This window comes from Rattus rattus, chromosome 9 (assembly GCF_011064425.1).
Source record: "Rattus rattus isolate New Zealand chromosome 9, Rrattus_CSIRO_v1, whole genome shotgun sequence".
NCBI classification, from domain to species: Eukaryota; Metazoa; Chordata; class Mammalia; order Rodentia; family Muridae; genus Rattus; species Rattus rattus.
Window position 1 is genome coordinate 23,631,126 of NC_046162.1, and position 23,475 is coordinate 23,654,600.

A 23,475-nucleotide genomic window follows, 5' to 3' on the forward strand; every position below is an offset into this window, starting at 1 on the left:
GTGTCCTTTGCCTTACAGAAGCTTTGCAGTTTTATGAGGTCCCATTTGTCGATTTTGATCTTAGAGTATAAGCCATTGGTGTTCTGTTCAGGAAAATTTCCCCAGTGACCATGTGATCAAGATTCTTCCCCACTTTTTCTTCTATTTGTTTGAGTGTATCTGGTTTGATGTGGAGGTGAAAAAGCAATTTTTAATTGCATTTTTTATTTACATTTTAAATGTTATCCCATTTCCCAGTTTTCTCTCCAGGAACCCCTATCCCACCTCCACCCCCACCCGCTTCTATGAGGGTATTCCCTTACCTACCCACCCACTCCCTCCCACCTCCCTACCCTGAAAGTCTCCTACACTGAAGCATCAAGCCTTGACTAGACCAAGGACCTCTCCTCCCACTGATGCCTCACAATGCCATCCTCTGCTACATAAGCAGATGGAGCCATAGGTTCATCCCTGTGTTTTCCTGGGATGGTGGTTTAGTCCCTGGGAGCTCTGAGGCATCTGGTTGGTTGATATTGTGTTCTTCTTATGAGGTTGCAAACTCCTTCAGCTCCTTCCATCCTTTCTCTAGCTCCTCTATAGGGACCCTGTTCTCAGTGCAATGGTTGGCTGTGAGCATCTGCCTCTGTATTTGTCATGCTCTGGCAGAGCCTCTCAGGAGACAGCTCTATCAGGCTCCTGTCAGCATGCTCTTCTTGGCATCTGCAATATTGTCTGGGTTTGGTGGCTGTATGTGGGATGCATCCCCATGTGGGGCAGTCCCTGGATGGCTTTTCAGTCTCTGCTCCACACTTCATCTTTGTATTTTTAAACAGACAAAATTTTTGCTAGACATCTCAAAGGAAAACACAGGAATGACCACGTCTTAGTGTTATATTGCTATGAAGAGACACCATGACCATGGCAACTCTTATAGAGGAAAACATTTAATTGGAGCTGGTTTATAGGTTCAGAGCTTCAGTCCGGTATCATACGACTGATGGCATGTTTTACACACAGGCAGACATGGTACTAAGAGAAGCCTGAGAGTTCTACATCTAGGTAGCTGGCGCCAGGAAGAGAAGAGAGTGACACTGGGCCTTCCGGACTTGAGCTTCTGACACCTCAAAGCCCACCCTCAATGACAGACTTCCTCCAAATAAGGCCTCACCCACTCCAACAAGGCCAGTGCTACAATAGCACCACTCCCTTTGAGTTTATGGGGGGACATTTTTCATTTAAACCACCACTGGCCGATAAGCACGTAACACAAGTTTTCCATGTCATAGGTGCCCTAATAAGGCAATAAGGATTCATGCACAGAGCTCAACAACTGTACTCTGAATCAGACAAATGAGCAGCTAGTGAATTATATGGTAAGACTAGAAGGTAAGAGTAAGTTAGTAAGTTTGTGTAGCTCTCGTGGTTCAACTCCCCATTCATGGTAATAAGAGAGTAGCTTTGTTTCTAAGGAAGGCAATGCCTCTCCAGCAACTTGATCTTCTACCTTCAAGAAATGAAGGGTGGGGCTGGAGAGATGGCTCAGAGGTTAAGAGCATTGACTGCTCTTCCAGAGGCCCTGAGTTCAATTCCCAGCAACCACATGGTGGCTCACAACCATCTGTAATGAGATCTGATGCCCTCTTCTGGTGTGTCTGAAGACAGCTACAGTGTACTTATATATAATAAATGAATAAATCTTTAAAAAAAAAGAAATGAAGGATGATCAGACTCACGTTTTACACCTGGTTTTTAAGTGTCCTTAACTCAAAACAGTGGCTATGTTACTGTGGCTCATTCTTCCTTCATTTGCAAGCCTTTTCAACAGTTAGAGTGTAAGCACTTTGACCCACTGAGTCATCTCACCAGACCCCCTGATTTGAAATGGCCTGAAACTTGAAGTAAACCAATCAGCTGTGAACCGATGGATGGATAAACAAATTAACATGGAACTCTACGGCAGTGGGAGTATGGAAATGATGGAACCATTTGAGAAAACTTGTTCTTATGTGAAATTTATGCTTCTCCATCACTCGGTGCTCCCAGCTACAGGCATGTATTCATGAAGAAAGAAAGTGTATACCCAGGGGCTGGAGAGATGGCTCAGCAGTTAAGAGCACGGACTGCTCTTCCTAGAGGTCATGAGTTCAATTCCCAGGAACCACATGGTGGCTCACAACCATCTGTAACAGATTCTGGTGTATCTGAAGACAGCTACAGTGTACTCATATACATTAAATAAATAAAATATTTCAAAGAAAGAGAGCATTTACCCCATCCATGAAGACTAATACATGGGTAGTTGTAGCTGCTTAATTCCACCATGCACGTTCCTGTGGGGAAGGAGGCATGTGTGCCAGTGTGTGTGTGCACATGTGTGTGCATGTTTAAGTCAGAGTTTAACTTGTAGGAGCTGCTTTTCTTCTATTTGGATCTAGGAGAGTTCTCAGGCTTCACGGCAAGCACTTTTACCCACCAAGGCATCCCACGGGGCACCATCATCTAATTAAAAAAAAGGCATGAAATTTGAAATAAACCTAACAATTGTCAGCGGGTAAATGGATAAATTCTGGTTCATCCAGACTGGGAATATTATTTAGGAATACAAAGAAATAAACTGTAGTAATGAATCTGAATCATTTCTCTGAGTGAATGAAGAAGACACAGAGAATGTGATTCCAGAAGAGGTGAATGTGGAAGGCATGATCTTGTGTTGGTGAAAGAGTAGGGATTGGCAGGGAAGCCTAAGTGAACTTTCTGGGTTATGAACCGTATCAGTCTCCATAGAGGGCAAATTGTAAGAATGCCATTTACTAGAACTCATGTTATAACACATCTGTTTATTTTACTTTGTTGCTATGTAGTTTATATCCAAGTTATTATTTTATAAGACAGGGTCTCCATATAAAGCCAGGCTGGCCTTGAACTTACATCTTCCTGCCTCAGACTTCCAAGTGTTAGAATTATACATGTGCACAGCCACACATGGCTAGACCTACATTTAAAAATAATACTACAATTATATTTTGGATTCTTCAAGTCACAACTTTAGACTCAGTCAACATTTTTCTGAAATATTAGCCATTGTACTGATAATTGAGTAATAAAATAAGTGGACAATCGATTTCTAAATCCATTTGGACCTAAACACAAAATATGCTTTCCTTTACAGGGTATAAACATATTTTCCAAGTTTGAAGGGTATCTTTAAGTTGTTATGATAGACTAAAGCTAAAAATCCAATGTTTTCCTTTCTTCTTGTTACAAGTTTTGAGCTTCTACAAAGATGTTCAAATGAGGGCTGGAGAGATGGCTCAGCGGTTAAGAGCACTGACTGCTCTTCCAGAGGTCCTGAGTTCAAATCCCAGCAACCGCATGGTGGCTCACAACCATCTGTAATGAGATCCGATGCCCTCTTCTGGTGTGTCTGAAGAAAGCTACAGTGTACTTATATATACTAAATAAATAAATCTTTAAAAAAAAAGAAAAGATGTTCAAATGAAATGAGTGCAATCTAACAATTTCTCCTTTGAATCTCCATATGGCATTCCTCATTTAAATCAAAACATAGGCTAGTAAGGTGGGCTGAGTAATGGTGTTTGCCACCAACGTGACGTGAATTAGACCCTGGAGAATCAACTCTTACAAATTATTCCCTGACTACCACAAGTATGCATGGCACAAGTGCAAGAGCGCATGCGCACACACGCACACAGACACAGACACACAGACACACACACACATACATGCACACACATACATACTTACATATACACACATACATATATACACACACATGTACACACACACAAATATATTAGTGACGCTGCTACTAGTGATCTTGCTACCAATGTGCTAACTAGAGTCGTTCACTCTATTCGAATATGAATCATGTTGAATGCTGCTGCTGCTGCTGCTGCTGCTGCTGGCAATTTGAGGTGAGTATCCAAGGACAGGACTAATAAACCTAGAAGCTTACCAAAAAAACAGGGTTCTAGGATCTCATTTTGAAGGTTTATCATTCTGTGTTTTAACCACCAGCAACCCTGGTACTTGGCACTTTCTATAAATGGCTTCCGTCAGCAATGGGCAGTGTCAGCACAGAGCAATAGGCTATGGCACCTCCTGCTGTTACAACCTTCAGAATTCAGGGCTACTGGGATCCTTAACCCTAGAGTGAAGTGTTAAAGTTCGTGCACCAATTCCTTAACCCGTAAGTCTTGGTAGCTTTCTGGGACTCTTTTGGCTGTAACAGCCCACATGTCTGTTCAATACTTCGTTTTAACTTTATATGTATGGGTATCTTGTCTGCATCTTTGTATGCCACACGTGTGCAGTGCCTGTGAGAGTCAGAAGGGTCCATAGGACCATAGGAGCTAGACAGTTATTAGCTGCCATGCAGGTGGTGGACTTGAACTCAGGTCCTCTGGAAGACCAGCTGGTGCTCTTAACAGAGGCTCTTTCTGGCCTTTCTCAGCTTTTACAACCCCTTTCTCTTATATTTTTGGTTGTGAGCCTAGCCTTTAATGGCTGAGCCATCTCTCCAGCCCTTACAACCCTTTTCTCATCACTTCTGATCTGTCCTTTCTATCTTGGCTGTTCGAACTCCTCTGCTACTATCCGGATGCTATTGCCACTATCACTACTCTTGTCATTGCCTTTGCCACCATCCTCTTCCTATTTCCAGTGCAACCCACTCTAAGGTTTAGGAGGAGGCAAGGAAGTGCCATTCAAGAGAAGCCTAAGCTTCAACAAACACAGAGGCAACAACCACAAATTTCTCCTCTGCATGAGGAACAGTGCCCTGTATGGTATAAATGTAACTTTTCAGATATGTGTGGAAGCAAGTATTCAGATTTACTCTGTGGGCCAGCTAGGAGAACCCTAGGGATACAGGGAATAGGAAGGCCTTTTGTATAGGGGGTTAGTCTGGTACTGGTATAGATTCAAATGCTAATATTGGTCCCCAAGATCTGGCTGCGTCCAACAAGATCCTCACATATACCAAATGATGCTATGTAACCTTGCTCCCCAGGCTAATTGGAAATAAAAGGCCACAGCCTGTGATTGGGCAATAGGTAGAGGTAGGCAGTTTTTCAGGTCCCTGGCTGGGGATTGCAGGTAGAGTGGGGGAAGACGTGAATGGAGGTGGAGGAGGTCACCATGAGAGGAGATGGACCATGAGCATGTAGCCAGGAAAAAGAGTAAGTAACAAGAGACATTATGGCTGGGAAATAAGTTAGAGTACCTCCAAACCTGCCCACTCTAGGATTACGGTTTATAAATACGATACCTGGATTGTGTGTTTTTTATATGGACTAGCTAGAATGCAGAATTCTTTATGCACATTTGAATCCTCAAAGCCCACCCCATGATATAAATCCTCCAAAAAAATCAAACCTCTAAATCCTTCCCTTACAGTTCCACCAACTGGTGACCAAGAGTTTAAATACATGGGCCTATAGGGGCTGTTGTCATTCAAACCACCACAAACAGTATGCCCCCAGGGTCCTCATTTGTTTCCAGTTAGCCAACATCAAAGGATTCCGTGGAAGTAATGGACCACAGGATGGCAGGGCCCAGGAGTTTTAAAAAAAAAAAAAAAATCAAATGCCAAAGTCAAGATTTGCTTTTCAGCAGAGCCAAAGAACAATCAGAAAAGTATGAAAGCATAAACCCATGTATGCTTAAGATGTGGGTTTTGATTTGCTCATGAGTCAAGGACAAGTGTCCTACTGAAATTTCACTTAGAGAGTTCTAATAAGCCTGATAGTTCTATTGTCATGTGTGTCTAGTGTGCACTCGCCACCCATTCCTTTGAGGTAGGATGTCTCTCTGACCCTGAAACTTGTTGATTTTGTGGCTAGGCCAAAAGCCAGTGAGTCCTAGTGATTCTGTTACCTGTCTCAGGCCTGGGGTGTCAGGTGTGCACCAGACCTGGCTTGCTAACTGGGTCCTAAGACTCACTGGTCCTCATGATTGTTCTATAAACAATCATCGAAGCGAATCTTCAGCTCCACAGGTGCTACCTTGTAGGTGGTGTCATGTGATGTTTTCCTGGAAACCATCTTGTGAGAGGATGTTTTTGCTGAAGCAAACATGTGGGAGGATGTTTTGCAGAAACAGATGTGTGTTTTTCTGGAAGCTGCCTGGAAAGAGGGCATGTGTGGAAAGAGGGCATGTGGTGTTTGGCTAGAGCAGATATTTGACAGAGCAGTGATGGTTGGATAGGGTATAAATATGATCCAACAGTGAACTGTGCTCTGTGGTATTGGTTCACGTGGCCATTCTTTGTTGGTCTTCTTTGACAATGCTGTGGCATTGGTTTGCCTTGCCTTCTTTGCTGATCATTGTCAAGACTTTGTAGAGGGAAATGCACCATTTGTGAATGGGGTTTCAAGCGGATCGAGCTACTGTTGTTGACTTGTGTGAACTCAACTGCCGATATCCTGACAATGCAGATTGGATTCACCCCCAAAGAACTATTTCGAAACAGGTCCACATCCTCCTTTGTCCTTTCATGGTGGATGGTAGGCTAGAAATATTTAAGTACACTAATTAAAGTAGGTTTTCAAAAATGGGCCTACTGGTCTTGGCTGGCCTGAGACTTGCTATGCAGACCCATCTCATCCATCTGCCTCTATCTCCAGAATGCTAGGATTAAAGGTGTGTTCCACTTACCCTTGGCAAACATTAAGTCAGGGGTAAAAAAAGAAAGAAAAGAAAAGGTATCACTTATTATTCTGGGTCAAAATTAGGAGACACAATTAAATACATCTTAATCAGAAGCAATATTTTAATTTATTAAATAAAATTTAATCACTGGTTGGGTGAGTGAGTTTCTGTATGACTTTATTTTATATTACACATACATTCAGAGGATATGCAGATGACGAATTCTCTATAAATCTTACATGTAATGTTTTTCACATTTGCTTGAGAGCCTGGGCATGTGATGCTTCCTTTAATCCTAGTAATTGGGAAGACATAAGCAAGTAGATCTGAGTTCAAGGACAGTCTAGTCAAAAGAGGGAGTTCTAGGACAGCCAGGGCTACACGAAGAAAACTAATCTCTGACTAAGGGGGAAAAAATCCAGATTTCCAGTGTGTCTAAAAATTAAAAGGCTAATCTTTAAAAAAAATGTGGGTTTATAGGCCAAACTATGTATCTTAATTTAGAACTGGCATAGAGCTAAGGGATCTGGAAACAAATAATCCAGTGACTTTGATTAAAAAAGAAAGAAAGCCCAAGGTTACTGTGGAGTTAAGGGCGCCCTTATTTCTGGTGAGGTGAGAAGGTGAAATACAGTAGAGAGCAGAGTGAGCATGATCAGTAAATCAAGGCAAAGACAAGGTCAAGCCAGAGTGCTTTAGCCTTTCCACCCTTTACTGGAATAAAAAGAACTCTACAGAGTCAAGCTAAAAACACAGAGGGAATACAGAATAGGGGGAAATTGTTAATATTGATCTTTACAAAAAGTCAATTTGCAACAAAGCCAAGCAATGGTTCAGAATGAGGTGATCCAGGTGATGATTAAGGAGACACATAATAGAAAATAAAATGTCAAAATACATTTTGATAACAAATGTTGAATTACCGTTTCATATACCTAAGAATAGGCAGTAGAAATTAAATACATTATATAATATATACTATAAACATAATATCAAGAATAATGAAGAGAACAATCTTCAGCAAGTATCTCGGACGTCCACTTCCACGGTCCCTGCAGTAGCGTCTGACTCAGCAGCAGTTCGGGTTGCCTGGGGAGTAGGACAAAGAGCTCTAAGTATTGTATTCACAGCACGAACAGATGAGCCAGGCTGTGGACATGCTTCAGGTACAACTTGCCTAGAGAGAAACCCTTGAAAACCAAACCAAACCAAATTCCTAAGCCAGTGTAAACTAAAACTAGACTGATCTTAAAGACAGAAGAAGTACCATAATTATAATATACAATTTCAGATATGTAAAACACACATATATTGTAATACATATATACATATATATTCAGTATTTCAAGCAATTAGGACTTAATTGTGAAATATACAAGGTTTCTGTCAAAAAAAAAAAAACCTTCCCTCAGCTTGAAATGCAGAAGACTGCATTGTAGATCTAGGGCACTCTTAGGTTACAAGTGTGGCTTCTACACAGCAGTATTGACCTTTGGCAAAAGAGAAATGCAGTTCAGAGCATAAGAAGGGAGGCTTGCTGGTAGGAGCAATCTGAACGGGGCTTGAAGGACAGGGGATCTGGATAGACAGAAGCAGATAAGGGAGGAGAAAATGGCATTGCATACACCAAGTCCCTAGGGATGTCTTAGAATACACCAACAAAGTTTCATAGGTTATAAAAAGTTACATCATTAACTGCTGTGAAGACAAAGCAAAGGAAAAAGAAGGAGAATGACAGGAGTATAAATATACTTTACCTTCTTTTAATGGAGTCTTGAGAGTCAAATTCTCCTTAGATTCATGGCAAAAAGCCTTAGAAGGGTCAAAGTGCCTGATGCCCAGAGCTTTATCTAATTCTCCCTGAAGTCTGAGCTCATTTTGTTTCCTTTTAGCAAGCTGAGATCGGAGTTTTGACACCTCCTGTGAAAGAAAAATATAAATAATCCCTAAAGTGCACAGTGGTTATTATTGTTGTAGACTTATTCCAAAAAACTGTTTCTGTATAAAAGCTAATGGCAAAATGTAACTATTACACACTCACTAAGACCAAATTACTAAGGGATTTGGAACAGCTCTGGCAAAGTAAACAAAGTGTTTTAAATTTTTCTGTCCTTCTGTAGTTATGGGTACATTTTTTCTGATCAAAATTGAAGTAAAAATAAATTACCCCCAAATCAACTTTTGGTTTGACAACTTAACAGTTTGTGGCAGGCTTCCTAGTAAAACTAGACAATATAAAAAGGCAAGCGACTGTGCTCTTCCTCTGGAGAGTGTCCTCAAAGCAGAAGAACAAAAGAAATAGCTATTCTGAAAGACCCACAAAGTTTGTCTGGCATTTGAAACCAAAGAGCTCCTTCCCTACCTACAAGAAACCTCATAGTCAAGAAAGTAAGCTATCCTTTCCCCATCTCCCAAAGACTCCTAACCAGAAAGAGCCCATTTTGCCAGCAGCCACTACTTGCAGAGGTGATGACTGTGGGAAATGCACTAAGGATAGAAGATCTCTTTTGCTCAGCTGCACTTGTGCAGTTCTGGAATCACTGGACTGATCACCCGCGCGCTAGCACGTGACAGGGTTCTAAGGAGACGCAAAACTGGAGAGACTGAGGCTATTCCTGACTCCCTTTCCTTGTAGGTCACTAAGATCCACAGCGCCAAGGGCAGACATGGCACTGAGAGAGAAACACTAGCTCAGAATCTGCTCACAGGGAACACTGCAGAGAAGACAGGTGAGAGTGACCTCCTGAGGAGGTCAAGTAGATCAGTGAACCTCCAGAGTCCTCAGACCCTAGAGAACTGATCTGTAGCTCGGAAGCTCCTGCGATCCACCACCCTGATCTTTGGCTCAGGGCTACTTTTTCCTATCATTTCACTGCCTGGGCTAAGCCTTGCACCGCCTGCACCATGGCTTGTGGGCGATTGCTACCAGGGCTGTCTCCCACCTAGGGAGCTGTGCCAGGCTAACTTCAGGCTCCCTGACTTGGGATTGTTTCCCAGTCACTGCCTCCATAGTAGTTTAGTTTTAAAACAGGTTCCATCCCAAGATGGCTTGCAACCCTTGTCCTCTCAGTTGTACTAAGTGGACTGCCTTTCTGCTGACCCGTCCATAGGGGAACTGCGTTCTTATAAAATCTCAAAACTGGACTGGAGATGTGTGAGTGCTAAGGGCTTCTGCTGACGGAGGACGGCCAGGCTCTTTTCACCAGGAGTCAGTATGGAAGCTCTTCAAAACTGAAAATTAACACTGCTACTGGGTCCAGCTTACAGCTTCTGGGTATATACCAGGAAGAATCAAAATCAACATACTATAAACACCCGTATCTCAGGTAATATAACCCATTGTTTTGTATAATGTATGCCAAAAATAAAATATAAACTGACTTTCTAAAAGGAAAGAGAAATTAAATAATCATTCTTTTGAATACTGCTTATCTTCATGGTAGTTAGAAAAAGGAATGGCTATTTTGTAAGTAGAAATGAACGTGTAAAATTTTATAGTTTCTAACTTCTCAGCCATTATAAAACTAAGTAAAAAACTAAGTAATTGTGGTAAAAATTAAAAAATGAACATTTTCTATTAGTTCCCACGAGCTGGATCCGCCCATTCCAGCTGCTACTTTACCACGCAGTCTGCAAGCCGCTCACTCTGGCTGTCTCCCTTTTAGCAGCCCTCTTGTGCGGTCCCCTAGGAGGTAGTTACTATGCATCACACACACACACACACACACACACACACACACACACACACACACACACACACACACACACACACACACACACACCCCCCCTCGTTCTGCAGACCCTGCATTCTCACTCCACGTAGGCAACAGAACAAGATCCGCATATTCCAACTGCCTTTTAGCCATTTCTGTCACACACTGTCCTCTTTAGCCCGGTAATCAAAGTTCCAGAAACTTGTAATTTAGCAACTAGATTTACACGTTACATCCTCAACCCACAATATATGTACACAATAAACTTACAACCAATTGATAAGGATATAAGCCACCCACCTAGATAAGATACAATTTGCCCATCTAGACAACACAAAATCCTGTACACCTCCACCCTTAAGAACAGTCATAATAACCTCTAACTGTACAGAGAGGAATCTTAACATCCGCCATGTTCTCTTGGCTGCCGGCCCCCGCGCTCAGGTCCCCTCTGCCTCTGTACATCTCCTTTCCCACCCACCCTTCCTTCTTGTCCAACAACAGCCTCGTTCTACCCTGCATCTGCCTTCGCCTGCATAATGGTATCAACCTACACTATCTGGTTAACACTGAGTAAGTCCGTTAGCTCTCAGAGGAATTGGCCCCTACAAATTGGTCAGTGTCTTTGGTTTTAGCATATCTGAATACAGGTGATATTTTACAAACCGATTTGAGCTGGCTGTTTTCATCTTTCAATTTCACGACATGTTTGATTTTTTGCTTCAGATTCTGGTGACCCAGCAGCTGTGCGTAGGAGTCTCTGATTTTACTCAGCTGCTCCTGAGTTGCACCGTGCTCATTCAGCAGTGCCTGCTTCTCTGCTTCGAAGGCATCCAGTTGTTGCTGGAAAAGATGAGTACGCATATATTATATATCAGTACTGAAACCAGACTAACTTGCTGAACTTGTGCACCCTTCTGCTCCTGCCTCACAGCAGCATAAGCTTTGTGGTCATGCTTGGACTAAACTTTTTCAACATCTGCTTCCATTCCAATTAGACCTTCCTTCTGTTTGTAGGCTTGTTTGCGTGTTTCTAGATTTAAAAAAAAAAAAAAAAAAGAGTCTCACTACAGTCCTGGCTGTCCAGGAACTTAGAACCAGGCTGTTGTTAAACTCAAGTAATCCACTTGCATCTGCCTCCTGAGTGCTGGGACTAAAGGTGTGTGCTACCTCCACACCTGGCTCCTCTCTCTTTAAAGAGCTCAGGGTATTGCCATGTGTGATGATCTGTGGCCATAAATTCAGCATTTGGGAGGCAGAAGCAGAGGTCAGGAATTCAAGCACAAATTCAGCTCCAGAGAACATTCCAGGCCAGCCTAGAATCTCAAGGGGAAAGATAGTCAGGCACAGAGGCTGACAGTCCTAATGCTAGCACTTGGGGAGTAGAAGAAGGAACACTTCAGATCCCAGGCTTGGCACAGTGAGTACCAGGCCAGCTTGGGTTCTATAGCAATACCTGTCTTTAAACCAAAGGATAACATACAACGCAAATATCACTACAGTGACTTGAGAAGTGCTGGGATGGATCATATCGAAATACACATCACAAAATAACAGGTAAATGATTGATGTTCCTACCAGGACAGTCTTCAGGATCACTAATTTCAAATTGTTGATTAGAAAGCATTTTTTATATTACACCAACACATTAAAATTTAGTGTGTAGTAAATTTGTCAGTTGGCTGGAAAAATGATAAATAGTAATACAAAATGCCCGTTTTTATGGCTTTACTCTTTGTGTAGTTCTGGGAATTGTATGTGCCAAGCACACTCACCCAGTGGTAGCTGAGCTCAAGACTCATGGAAGAAATACCTTCTTAAAACAGATCACAATAAGTTTATTTATCTATTTTTATTTTATTTAATTTTTTTTTTTTAGGTGTATGGGTGTTTTGTCTACACTTATGTCTGTGCAACACGGTGCCCAGAAAGTCTGAAAAGTTGTTGGATGGCCTGAAACTGGAGTTAGAGCCAGTCTGGAACCACCATGTGGTTACTGGGAATTGAGCCCAGGAACTGAACCTCTGGAAGAGGAGGCAATATCTTAACTTCAGATCCAGCCCACGAGTAAGTTTAATAACAAGCCACAAACCTGAAAAGGTTTAGTTTTGTCATACAGTTCTTCATATAGGAGACGCCATTTATTAATTTCCATGGTTAATTCTGTCACTGCAGTTTCTTTCTCTGTCATTCTGTATGGGAAAATTAAATTTAAAATTAAATTATCTTTTTCAATTTACTAGGAAAACCACGTTCCATAGCATTTAAGGTCCAGCCTCACTTACTTTGCCCCTTCCTCTTCCAGCTGCTTCCTAAAGTCTTCATTTTGTTGTCTGAGTTGATTTTGCAAATCAGTTATTTTCTCAAGAGATGAAGATGTGATTTCTTTAATTTCTGCTTCTTTCAATGTTGAGCTGTTCTGCAAATCTTGAACCACCCTTAGATTTGAGAAAGAAGAATCTACTAAACATCTGATAGTGGTTTCTATTTTCACCCTCTTCTTTTTGGAAAAACAAAACAAAGAGCGAACAAACAGTTCTTGAGGCTTGCGACTCTAACTGGGTGTGGTAGGACTCTGTCTTTAAATGCAGCTCGTAGGAGGCAGAGTCAGGTGGCTCTCCATTCAGAGCAGCCTGCTCTACATAGCAGGTTCCAGTGAAGACTAAATAATGAGACTGTCTCAAAACAAACAAATGAACAAAAACAATTGTAAATTTTTTAATGGGTGCATTTGCTACTCACTTTGCATATTCCTGATTTGTGCTCTCAGCTGTTAATATTTGTTGTTGAACATCTTCTACCCTTTTTTCAGCCATGGCTACTTTTTCTTGTAGAGTCAAATTCTCCAGTTTAAGATCTTCTATTTCTTTAAGTGTTGCTGATTTATAGCTTATAAAAAAGAACAATAGTTAACACTCTTTTCTTACTACTGTATACACGAGGTTCAGATTTTACATACTCTTGGCAGAATACAATCATTATATTGACGCTTACACAAGGAAGAATTTAGTACTCTATAACATAGTGTGTTGATGAGTGTCTTTCCTGCACATATGTCTGTGAACCACATGTGTGCAGTGCCTGAAGACTGAAATAACATCTGATATCCTGGCACTGTGGACTTACAGATGGCTGAGCCACCATGTGGGTACTGGAAACTGGACCTGAGTCCTTTGGACGAGCATTCAGAGCTCTTAAACACCAAGTGAACCATCTCGCCAGTCCCAGTGACCTTTTTAAAAAGAGGAAAATAGTGCCAGGTGCACCTGGGAGGCAGAAGGAGACAGATCTCAGAATTCCAGGACAGCCAGGGCTACAAAAAGAGATCCTGTCTCCAAGGAGTGGGGGAGGGAGGGAGGAAGGAGGGAGGGAGAGAGGGAGGGAGAGGGAGAAGAGAAGACAAGAGGAGAAGAGAAGAGAGGAGAGGAGAGGAGAGAAGAGAAGAGAAGAGAAAGAAAAAAATATGCCAACTATGAAGTAGATGGGGAAGGGTAGAGGGAACTGTGTATAGCTGTGTACAGTATGGAAACAACTGTTTCCCAAGAGGGTAGATGTGCGAGGGATAGAATTTTGTGCTAAGATGGTGCTGGGAATGACAGTTAATGAAGAAAGCTGTGTCCATGAAGTTGTTTTCTTTTTCAATTATGTATCTGAAGAATGACTGCACATCAAAATATATTCATATTGACCGAAAGCATTACTAATTTTCCCTTTTGCCTTCTGATAGGGTCACACTCTCGACACCAGGTTGAACTAGAGACCATGAGGTAGTCTGGTTTGACCTCAACCTTCCTGTAATTGTTTTAGAATTAACAAGTGAGCGGAATGCACCTGTGAGCCATCGAGCCTAGCCAGGAAGAACTTAAACAGACAAGGAACAAATGATGCAATTCAGGGCTCACTGAGCATTTAAAAGACTAAAATATTATCTCATACACACAGTAGAGCATTCCGGTAACATCAGCACTCCAAGGCTGAGGTAGGACTGCCATGCATTTCAGATTTGTCTGGGGTACACAGATAGTACCAGGCTAGCCTTGATACCTATCAAGGCAAGAGTATCTAAGAAAGTGTGGGGAAGGAGGGTGAGGGAAAAAGAAACAGAAAACTAAGAAATTATTGAATAAGCAGGGAGATAAAATGAATGTCAGTACTCCTATGTTATCTAAAAGCTTTTTGTTTTTTTGTTTTTTTTAATGATGCTATAAGAAAAGTAAGATGGTGGTCCTAAAGGTTAGGAAGTTTGAACAGGATGGTAGGAAAGTGAACATCTACCTAAGTATGTTACTCAGTACTAGATGGCACCAAGTGCCCACTTACAGCCATGGAATTTAAGGTAACAGCAGTCATCGTCCACTGGAGTGCTCTGCTCATAGATTTCTGTAGGTAAACACTTCTCTCCATGCACATAGTCACTAGTGGGTACTACAGAGACAAATACCTTTCTAACTGAGCAGTAACATCTCTCAGAGTCTGGGCCGTATCACTGTACTTCTCTTGCGCAATCGCAGTGGCCTGGGCGTGTGCAGCGGTTCTTTTCTCCAGTTCAATTTCTTTCCTGAGAACAAGAAAACATTACTAACACCAAAACTATGCTCCGTGTGTCTCACGTGATCCTTTGCCGTAACTGCTGTACAGTTTTAAGATATACACTTATCACTTCATCTCCTTGCATGACGGTTTTACTAACGTACTTATGTGCTTCATCTATATCTATTTTTGCCTGGATTTCTTTTCATGTCTCCTAAATTATATAGGTAAAACGGGAAAGAACAACTGAGACATTTACAGCCACCTGCAAAGCCAATCTTACAGAAAAGTCAGGTCTGAAGACTGAATGCAATGCCAACTAAAAGCACAGAGACTTAATACAGTCTAATTCCTTGTATTGAGACAAGATATTTGTAGATATTACAAATACTTAAAGACACTTCACATTAAAATCTTTTTAAAGGTAATTATAATACTATGTGCAATGATGCTATTATCCAAAAAAAAAAAAATTTTTTTTTGAGGTAAGATTTTGCTATTTAGCCCAAGCTGGCCTTGAACTCAGGACCCTCCTATCTCAGCCTACAAGTGAAAGGATCCCATATGCCCATCCCTAACAAAATTTTCAACAGTTCTGTATAATAACAAATAGGGTTTAAGTCTATCTTTTCTAGATATATACTACAAATCTCAAATATTTTATATTAAAACTCTATAACATGTTTGGATAGGGATATGAGGTTATGAAGGATCTCTAAAAGAATTTGGGAAATTAAAAATAAACACTGCACAATTTTAAGTGAACACTCAAATAAGACAACAGTAGATCAAATTCATTGCACAATGAGGAAGACAAAAGCAAAACCAATCGATTGATACTAAGTGGTTTGTAATAAAAATATTTTCCTTGTCCCTTAGAAGAGTGACTTTCAATTTTCGTTTTTTAATCCGAGCCTAAAATGTCCAGTGTAGGAAGGACCTGAAAAAGCATCTCACATAATGCCCAATGAAGCATGGGAAGGCAGCAAGACCATTTCTCTGGGAAGCACAGTTAACCAGTTAAGCCACCAAATAAGACCTCGCATAAAAGATCTTAGCGTAATCAGAACTCTGTAAGCCAGAGGGAGTGACTCCCAGCCCCACTCTGGGAAATGGTTGTCTACTCAACCTGGTAGGGTTGCTGTTCCCTCAAATCAGTTACAGTTAAGAACGATTTCCATAACACTCTTGCACTGCTCCCTAAAGCCAGGGAATACGAAGACCTGGGGTGCCTTTTTTTGTCAGGAATCACAAATACAAACAAACAAACAGGCAAACCAAAATTCAAAGCAAAAGAGATTAAGAAAAGTGCTAGCAGGGCAGGCACGAGATACACGATAACCCCACAGGCTCCTATCCCATCCACAGCAGACGGCTCCTCTGACGGCATTGCAAGAACTTCTCTGTACTTTAAATTTAATAATCAGAAATCTTGCCAGGACCAGATAAAAGAATTTGCTGTGTAGCCTGACTACTATATCTGACCATTAAAGACCATGGCAGAGAGGAATGACACCTGAACTTTGTCCTCTGACCCACCCTGTACTCACACACACCGCATATACCTGCCCAACAATGATAAGATGATATATGGATTTATTTTTGGTTTTTCAAGATAGAGTTCTATGAAATCCTGGCTTTGTAGGCCTTGAACTCACAGACACCTGCCTCATTCTGCCTCCCAAGTGCTAGGAATAAAGGCATGTATCATCATGTTTGCCTAAAATATATTTTTTAAGTAAATAAGAAAAATTAAAGTTAAAAGAATAAAATTGTCAATTTTAATTTAAATGCCTGTGCTAGAGAAGAAAGGGTGTTTTTGCTTTTTTTTTTTTTTTTTTTTTTTTTTTTTTTTTTGGTAGGGGTTGGTTTTTCCTTTGTTTGTTTTTGTTTCTTTGAGACAGGGTTTCTCTGTTTAACAGCCCTGGCTTTCCTGGAACTCACTCTGTAGACAAGGTTAGCCTTGATCTCAGAGATCTGCCTGTTTTGCCTCCTGGATGCTGGTACTAAAGGAGTGTGCCACCACACCTGGCAAGAAGAAAGTTTTAAGAGGCATTAATTTTCTTATTTTTAATAAGAATGATGTTTTTGAATGTTTATCAGCTAGTTCTGATTGCTTGATTTCTGTGCTTATTTTTGTTTTTTGAGATAGCACTCCATTCTACAACACAGGCTGGCCTCAAGTTCACTGCACTTTTCTTGCCTCGGCCTCCAAAATGCTAGGACTACATGTCTGAACCACTATAACCTGCTTTCTGATTGTTAATTCTGAAGCAAGATTGCCTAAAAGAATAAAGACACTTGTCAACTTCGGTGATCTGAGTTGTACTGAGGACCCCCACATAGTGGGAAGAGACGCAGCTTCTGAAATTTGTCCTCTGACTTCCACGAGCATGCAGTGATATGTGTGCCTGTACTGTTCATGGATGCACACACAAATGTTTGAATTCTCTCAAGAAAGCCATTTAAAACATAAAGTTTTCAAATATAAAACAAATTGTTTTAATGCTGATGTCTAACGACTTTTAGAAAATGTAGTCGTAAAGAATCACAGAAATGTATTTGGCTTTAGGAAAAAGGCTGTTTTTGTTTTGTGGAGCCAAGGTCTCTATTCTAGCCTAGGGTGCCTCAGCCTCAATGTACAATTGAGACGAACCTCTGACTAATCCTCCTGCTTCAACCTCCTGGGTCCTGAGATTAAAGATGTACCAGTCTAGTGTTTACTTTGACTGCCATACTTGTCTACATATATGAGTGTATATGTGTGACAGTATGCATGGTCTTAACATGTTTTCTCTTTCTTACTTTGTAAGTTAATTCTAAGCTCCATGCATGTGCTTGGGTAACATGAACATTCTAAGAAAATCAGCCAGAGAACAGTTTATATGTCAAGTCCTGTGCAAGCACAGGCCCTGTGAATACGAACTCTCTCAGCAGGTCATCCAGCCGCCTCAGCTGTTCCGCAGTTGACTTCGTTTCCTCTTCTAGCTGTTTAACCAGCTTTTCACTCTGCTCCTCCTTCTGCTGGACAGCATCCAGCTCATCCAGGGCAAGCTTCAACTGTTCTTTAAAGACATTCCTCTCGGAGGTCATTTCCTCTTGAAATGAGCAGAGCTGCTGCTGAAGATGAGCAGACAGTTCCTGCATTCAGACAGGTGACCACAAAATAATTAGACATGGCACCATGACCTTCTGTGGAGACACGGTCAAGTACGGAAACTAAGTTAGGAAGTTTAAAGAAAACACACAAAGTACAAATACCATATTCACTTCCCCCAGATTATAAATTATAATTTAACAATGTGGAAAACATAATTCTAGCTTTTTTTAGTGTAAAACTGTCACACTGCCTTCTTTATATCTGATTTACAATTGACTTTTATACATATTTCAATATATTCTATTTTCATATATACTCCAATATACTCTATTCAGATATGGTAAAAATATACTATGATCTCAATGTTACATAAAATGTATAAGATACACACATTTCAAAGTTATTTAATGGGGTTGGGGATTTAGCTCAGTGGTAGAGCGCTTGCCTAAGAAGCGCAAGGCCCTGGGTTCGGTCCCCAGCTCTGAAAAAAAAAGAACCAAAAAAACAAAACAAAACAAAACAAACAAACAAAAAAACCCAAAAAACAAAGTTATTTAATAAGACGTCACCGAGAAAAAAAATACTAAATTCCAGATTTGAAGTGCATCCTAGTTTTCACAGGTCCCTATCCCAATCTCAAATTTCCTTTCTAGAGATAACTTTTGGTTTAGAGGACACAGTCCCCATATATTTTCATACATGTATACACTTTTTGAGGGGCAATGCTATATATTCTCTTTATGTCAAAATCCTGTAAAATCATAAAAATAGCTGACATCTTTTAAGGTCCCCTTTCATATTTATTGCCCCAAAATATATCACGTGAGTGCATGTTTGTTCTTATTGATTCGGCCTTCACCAAAGTGTCACAGTGAAATTGCGTAGTTTCTGCAAATCTCTATTCTCTTGATTACTATAGAGATTGTTTCATGTTTACAAGTTACATGAATGTCGTGTTAGAATTGTCTCTTTCTATTCCATGACCATGTTTGTTTGTTTGTAGTTTTTAGTGCCCCTTTTCCCCCTTTTATTACACATTCATTTTCTTTCTTTGCTGTCCTGGAATTTACTCTGTAGAGGAGGTTGGCCTTGAATTTGGCCTTGAACTTGCAGAGATCCACCTGCCTCTGCCTCCTGAGTACTAGAATTAAAGGTGTATGCCAGCATGCCCAGCCTGAATATTTTAAAGATGATTATAAATACGCATCTCATTGACTTAATATAATAAACATATACCAATATCTGTGGCTAAACATTAAAACACAAGGGTTTTCTGACACAAACAATTATGATAGTTGTTTTTTTTAAAAAAAGAAACAGAAATAAATGTAGTCAGCTACCTTCTCTTGCTGCAGAAGTGACTGGCTTTGCAATTCATTTTGTTGCAGCTTTTCATATTCTTGCCTTTCTAGAAGCAGCTTCTCTGTTAGAACCTGCATCTCAGCACTGAGGCTTTCAGCCCTTTCTCTGTCCTTGCTGACGAGATCATCTGTAAGAGGAAAGCAGGAAACATCCACCACTAACTACTGTTGAGGGATCACTTCCTGTAATATCCTGTCACTCTGGCATTCTATACAGATAAAGCATTTCCAAAGAGGGGGGCGATTATAGTCATTGCCTTGTTACATTTCCGACACAGATAGTTAGCTTTGAGTTTGTACCAATTACAAATGTCACTCAGAGAAGTCATCAACTAATACAACTATTTTCAATCAAAGAAAACAGTATGTTGAAATAAATAGAAATCACTATACTGTCATAAAACTTTTCAAATATAGCACATGGGTTTTTATTGTTATTCATATAATTATGAAAATGTTTTCATATAGCTTGCATTTTTATAAATAGCATATCTAAGTCTTCACAGAGCAAAGCGATAGAAATAGCACAGTACCTCTTTCTGCTTCAAGCAGCTGACATTTAACAGTCAGGTCTTCTATTTGCTTAGAAAAGGAAACCTTTTCCTCAAGAGATTGCTTAAGGCATAAAATCTCACGATCCTTCTCTTTCAAATCGTCTTCTAACCGGGCAATATCTAGTTTGTATTTTTCCACTTGATCAGATGCACAGCTATATTAAAAGATATTTTGAAATAAAGTTCTCTTAAGATACTGGAAAAACATGTTCAACAAAATAAGATGCTTTTGTTTTTTATGAGCCAAAAGCAAAAAAACACAAAAAACAAACAAAACAAAACAAAACAAAACAAAAAAACCCACCAAAAAACTGATACTGGGCCTGGAGAGATGGCTCTGTGGTTAAAAGCACTGACTCTTCCAGAGGTGCTGAGTTCAAATCCCAGAAACCACATGTTGCTTCAAAACCATTTATAATGAGATCTGATGCACTCTTCTGGTGTGTCTGAAAGCAGCTACAGTGTACTTATATATAATAAGTAAATAAATCTTTAAAAACAAAACAAAACAAGACAAACTGATACTGATTCTAGGGCTTCCCATATGCCAGGCAAGTGCCCTACCAACAAAGTCAAACCCCAAACCAGTGAAGTTCATTTTATTTATTAATGAGCTTTATTATTAATTTTAATTTCAATTATTTATTTATTCAATATATGTGAGTGTTTGCCTACGTGTATGTATGTTTGTGTATGCAGTGCCCACAGAGACCAAAAGATGGCATCAGATAGATTCCTCTGGGGACTGGAGTTACATTTACAGATGCTTGTGAGCCACCCCGTGGGTGCTGGGAAATGAAATGGATCTTCTGGAAGAGCTGCCAGTGCTCCGAGCTGCTGAGCCATCTCTTCAGCACGGAAGTTAATTTTAAAGCTACTATTGAGATTACCTAATTTCTTCTATGTATTCTAAGAGTTTTTCTGTTTCAGATTTTTCATCGATCTTTTCTTTCTCTATTGAAACACTGAAAAAACAAAGAAAAGAGGAAAAAGTAAATACATACGGCTCACTTATTTAATAACCATGCATAGTACTTAATAGATGTTAAGTATTATTTTGTCAGGTAAAATAACTCTAGAGGCCAAATTCTTTCGATTTCATGTGAGTTTTTTCAGATTAACAGCTTAGATCGACACAGAAGATTAGATGTTTTACATTAATAAACTTTCCAAACATGGTCTGTTAAAAGAGCTGCGACAAGAACCTCTCTATAAATCAGAAATCATCTTATTTTGCAACCTTCTGAGTTTCCTTCCCATCCTAAAGCACATTTTATGCACCAGGAGGCTTTTGTTCAAGGCAGTGTGACATTCAGTTACTTATGTGGTTTCTGCTCTTCCAGATGACCTAGTTTGAGGAATGAATAACACTTAAATAGACACTTCATAATAGAAGATATGTAAGGTCTATAAATACACATAATAGCACTTAACATTAAAAAGAAATTAAAGTAATAAATTATTGCCAGGTTGTATGGCACAGGTCTATAAATCCTAGCAACACTGGAGGTTGAAGCAGGAGGATCTAGACTATGAAGACATCCTGGGCTACTTGAGACCCAGGACCTTGTTTCAAACAGGAAGAACAAAGACAAATGACAGATTAGCATGTTGCGCCAGTAGAAAGGAGAAAAGAGATGAGCAGTATCAAACAGTATGAACACAGAACAACTCTACAGACAAGACTTTCCTGCAGAGTTGTAAAGCAGCACAGCTCTGTGTACATGTGGTGTGTAGTGGTGTGTGTGGTATGTTTAGGAATGCATGGACACACAACCATGTGTGCTTATGGAGGCTAGAAGCCAACATCAGGTGGCCTCTTCTGTTGCACTTGACCTTATTTTTAGAGACAGTGTTTCTCAATGTAGAGCTCATTGTTTTGGCTACACTGGTGGTCCAGTAGGCAGCCAACATCTACCTGTCTCTGCTCACCAGTACTGAGGTTATAGACACATCCCCCTGGGCCCAGTACTCTATGTGTGAACTGGGGATCTAAATTTGGGTCCTCTGGATTGTCCAGCAGACACTTTGTTCAATGAACTATCTCCCACCGCTTATGTTCAGTAAATATGATTCTGATTTGAGACTCCCACTCCTATATGCTTACTAAAGATACTATAGTAATATCTTATAGTAGATAAGTATATAATAGTAAAGATACAAGGCTACAGAAACAGCATTCCCAGGGGTGAAAATGTTTTCACAAGTGTATATGGCTATGATGTCATCAAACTATAAACATACGATCGCTACATTGTACTATGTTGTATGAAACTTTTAGCTCAGTAATTTTTTTTTTTTACAAAGTAATTATTGGACATGAATCCTATCTTCCTTACCAGGGTTTCAGTTTGAGGTAGTTTTAGACAACTATTTCAGTATAATGATGCTAGAAGAAAGATTTTAAGATCTTCCCTGCTGGGGTTGGGGATTTAGCTCAGTGGTAGAGCACTTGCCTAGGAAGCGCAAGGCCCTGGGTTCGGTCCCCATCTCCGGAAAAAAAAAAACAAAAAAAAAACAAAAAGATCTTCCCTGCTTATTAAAACTAAAGATACATGAAAGTAGTGAAAGGTAAACACATTCACTCTGTTTGAGAATGATTAGGATTTAACTGGCATTTAAGGGGTCAGGTAAAGGCAATGAACAAAGTAGTAACTTTGGGGTTTACACAAAACACAAAAGGGTTAACAACTTGCTGCAGGTTTATTAAAAGGAGAATAAAAGTCAGAGCAGAAATGAACAAAATGGAGACTAAACAAAGCTTACTTGGTAGCCATAATTCACTTTGACCTCCTGATGCTCCAGCTGCCACCTCAGAATGCTGCAGCATTCTATCTGGTTCTTTTCATTGATCCCTTGAAATTTTTTGTTTAAAAGTTTCCAAAGACCCATCCTCACAGGCCTACTTCCTCCAGCTCTGCCCCATAACCTCCTCAAGGTTCCACAGCCTTCCAACAGCATGACCAACTGATAACAGGTTCAACACCTTGTATGGGTCATGTGCCATTCACAACCACAAACAACAGAGGCGATCCATTTTCTACAGTAAAAACTATAAATGTGATCACACTGTAAACCCTGAGACTGTGTTGTTTACTGTTTCTAGTTGTGATGTGGCTTAACCCTAGCGCGAGGCTTTAATCTAAGAGCTTTCTGCTTACTGTAAATAGGATTAAATAAAGTCAACCACAGGTTAAGGGCAAGCAACCAGGTAATAGGGCATGAACACAGGAAAAAACATAGAGAAGAGGAAGTCAGGAGGATGGATAGAGACACACAGGAAATAGAAGTGAGGGGGCTTTTTGCTATGGTGTGGAGAAGGAGAATTTCCTTGAGGAAGAAGATCAGCTGAGTGATGGGTGCTTTCTCTGTCTCTCTGAGTTAGCAAGCTTTCACCCCCGCATACAAGTTCCTGAGTAAAACTGAACAATTGAGATTTTGTTAAAAAACAGCAATAAAATATCAATATACAAATTTTAAGAGGATATAATTCTCCATATTTATAGATGGCAAAATCAATACTGTTATATTAAAAGCTTAGAGCCAAGAGAGCAACAGACACACCC

General features: G+C 40.2%; 1 protein-coding gene across 1 annotated transcript in view; it reads right to left on the minus strand.

Moving 5' to 3' along the window:
- Positions 1-7,390: 7,390 nt before the first annotated feature.
- The window catches only part of Hmmr (hyaluronan mediated motility receptor), a 29,829-nt gene continuing 13,744 nt past the window's right edge, over positions 7,391-23,475 (minus strand). Inside the window, exons 8-18 of the mRNA XM_032912853.1 lie at positions 20,800-20,874; positions 19,889-20,064; positions 19,335-19,483; positions 17,821-18,035; positions 14,806-14,922; positions 13,107-13,253; positions 12,650-12,802; positions 12,457-12,556; positions 11,031-11,207; positions 8,409-8,571; positions 7,391-7,395 (exon numbers count right to left, since the gene is read on the minus strand). Coding sequence (XP_032768744.1) covers positions 7,391-7,395; positions 8,409-8,571; positions 11,031-11,207; positions 12,457-12,556; positions 12,650-12,802; positions 13,107-13,253; positions 14,806-14,922; positions 17,821-18,035; positions 19,335-19,483; positions 19,889-20,064; positions 20,800-20,874 — 1,477 coding nt within the window. The remainder of the gene's footprint in view (positions 7,396-8,408; positions 8,572-11,030; positions 11,208-12,456; positions 12,557-12,649; positions 12,803-13,106; positions 13,254-14,805; positions 14,923-17,820; positions 18,036-19,334; positions 19,484-19,888; positions 20,065-20,799; positions 20,875-23,475) is intronic.